The sequence below is a fragment of the Morone saxatilis genome, unplaced genomic scaffold (assembly GCF_004916995.1).
Source record: "Morone saxatilis isolate NCDOM2014 unplaced genomic scaffold, NCSU_SB_2.0 Contig18, whole genome shotgun sequence".
NCBI classification, from domain to species: Eukaryota; Metazoa; Chordata; class Actinopteri; family Moronidae; genus Morone; species Morone saxatilis.
In genome coordinates this window covers 28,492,978-28,494,555 of record NW_023339740.1, presented here as the reverse complement: position 1 = coordinate 28,494,555, position 1,578 = coordinate 28,492,978, and the positions used below count along the sequence as shown (strand labels likewise).

The 1,578-nt window shown below is 45.5% G+C and overlaps 1 protein-coding gene across 1 annotated transcript in view; it reads left to right on the top strand.

Annotated features, from left to right (window-relative positions):
- The window catches only part of gdf5 (growth differentiation factor 5), an 8,391-nt gene that overhangs the window by 1,171 nt on the left and 5,642 nt on the right, over positions 1–1,578 (top strand). The window contains exon 2 of the mRNA XM_035661854.1: positions 18–223. Coding sequence (XP_035517747.1) covers positions 18–223 — 206 coding nt within the window. The remainder of the gene's footprint in view (positions 1–17; positions 224–1,578) is intronic.

Genomic DNA, 1,578 nt, shown 5'->3' with positions numbered 1-1,578 from the left:
CAGCAGCCGCAGCAGAGCGCGGGTCCGGTGGCGCAGCGGGGAGCCAACAACAAGGCCCTGAAACCGAGCGACCGGGAAGCGCATCACAAACAGCCGCTGGTTACTCCTCACGACTACATGCTGTCGCTGTACTGGTCTCTCTCCACCGGGGACCTGAACAGCAGCGCCCTGCATGAAGCGGGTCTGGCCAACACCATCACCAGCTTCGTGGATAAAGGCCAAGGTAACATTCTTTCTTTCTGTCTTTGAATTACACATTCTGTCACACAGGAGATAACGAACGTTTCTCTGGTTATTCTGAATGAAAACTCCTCCAACTTTAACCCAACAAAAATTTCAATTCAAGTTAAAATTTAAGCTTCATTTACATTACAAAGACAATGTGAAGGAGTTTAATTCTCTTTGTCTATATAAGGAAACACTAGGCCCAACACTGTCTTCAGGTACTAATATCTTTAAATGTCCCTCGTTTGGACTAATACTGTGGTTCAGGTCCTCTGTGGTGAGATTTAGACATCAATGGACTCCACACTGCAGTCAATCTCCACTGCCTCATGAAGTCCATGTTATTAGTCCGAGGACACATTTTCTCTGACATTTGGCAGCGTTACAGCCTCTAAGTGCAACTGTAAAACAGTATATCACCTAATTGTTATTTGTCCTTTGGTCTGGCATCCATTGATACTGCGGTTAGCTGTATGATTCACTGCAGGGAATGGATGGTGTTCATTAAGTGGATTATTAATCATAAGAAGTGACAAAAGAAGGGACACAACAGGAGCTGAGTGCAGGATCCAGGGACAGAGCCGAGGAGAGTGTGAGCGTGAGGCTGTGAGAGGAGGAACCTTTCGGGGAGGGTGAGGAGAGGACTGGAGGTCAAACACCAGTCTGGAGGTTACATGAGGAGGGCGGCCCTGGAAACAGGGCTGTAAATTGTCGAAATGTAGACATGTCTGTGTTCGGGGGTCCGTGAGGTAAGAGAGTCAGAGCATCTGGAGGGGAGTCAGGAAGGTCAGCCGCTCGTATACACAGAGGGAATGATGGGAAAAGAGATTCTGTTACTCTGTTACTCATAACTGCGCTGGAACTGACTTCAAAGCTGCAGGAAGCTGCAGCGAGCTGAGTGAGCGATCACACTCTCAATGTCACTCTGTGTGTTAAAGGAGAAGTTCAACATTATGGGGGAGATGCTCATTAGCTTTCTAGTCGAGAGTCAAATAAGAAATAACTTCACATTTATATACAAAGGTTTTTGTAAGCATTAAACAAACAATACACAAGTCAGGTGCTGGTAGCTAGGCTAGCTGTTTCCCCTATTTCTAGTCTGTATGCTAAGCTAAGCTAAGCAGCTGCTGGTCATATCTTCATATTAAGCTTACAGACAGAGTGGTATCAATCTCAGCAGCTCTCTGTATTTTTACAGAATAAAATGGAACTTTACCTGATATAACTTTTAGAAATGATTTACATTTGGTTTCACGCGAACAGCTGTCTCCTGGTTCACAGGCTGGTGTTTGTTGGAGCCATCCATCCACAAACATATGCAGACTTTCTTGCTCTTCATACTACGTCACCTGA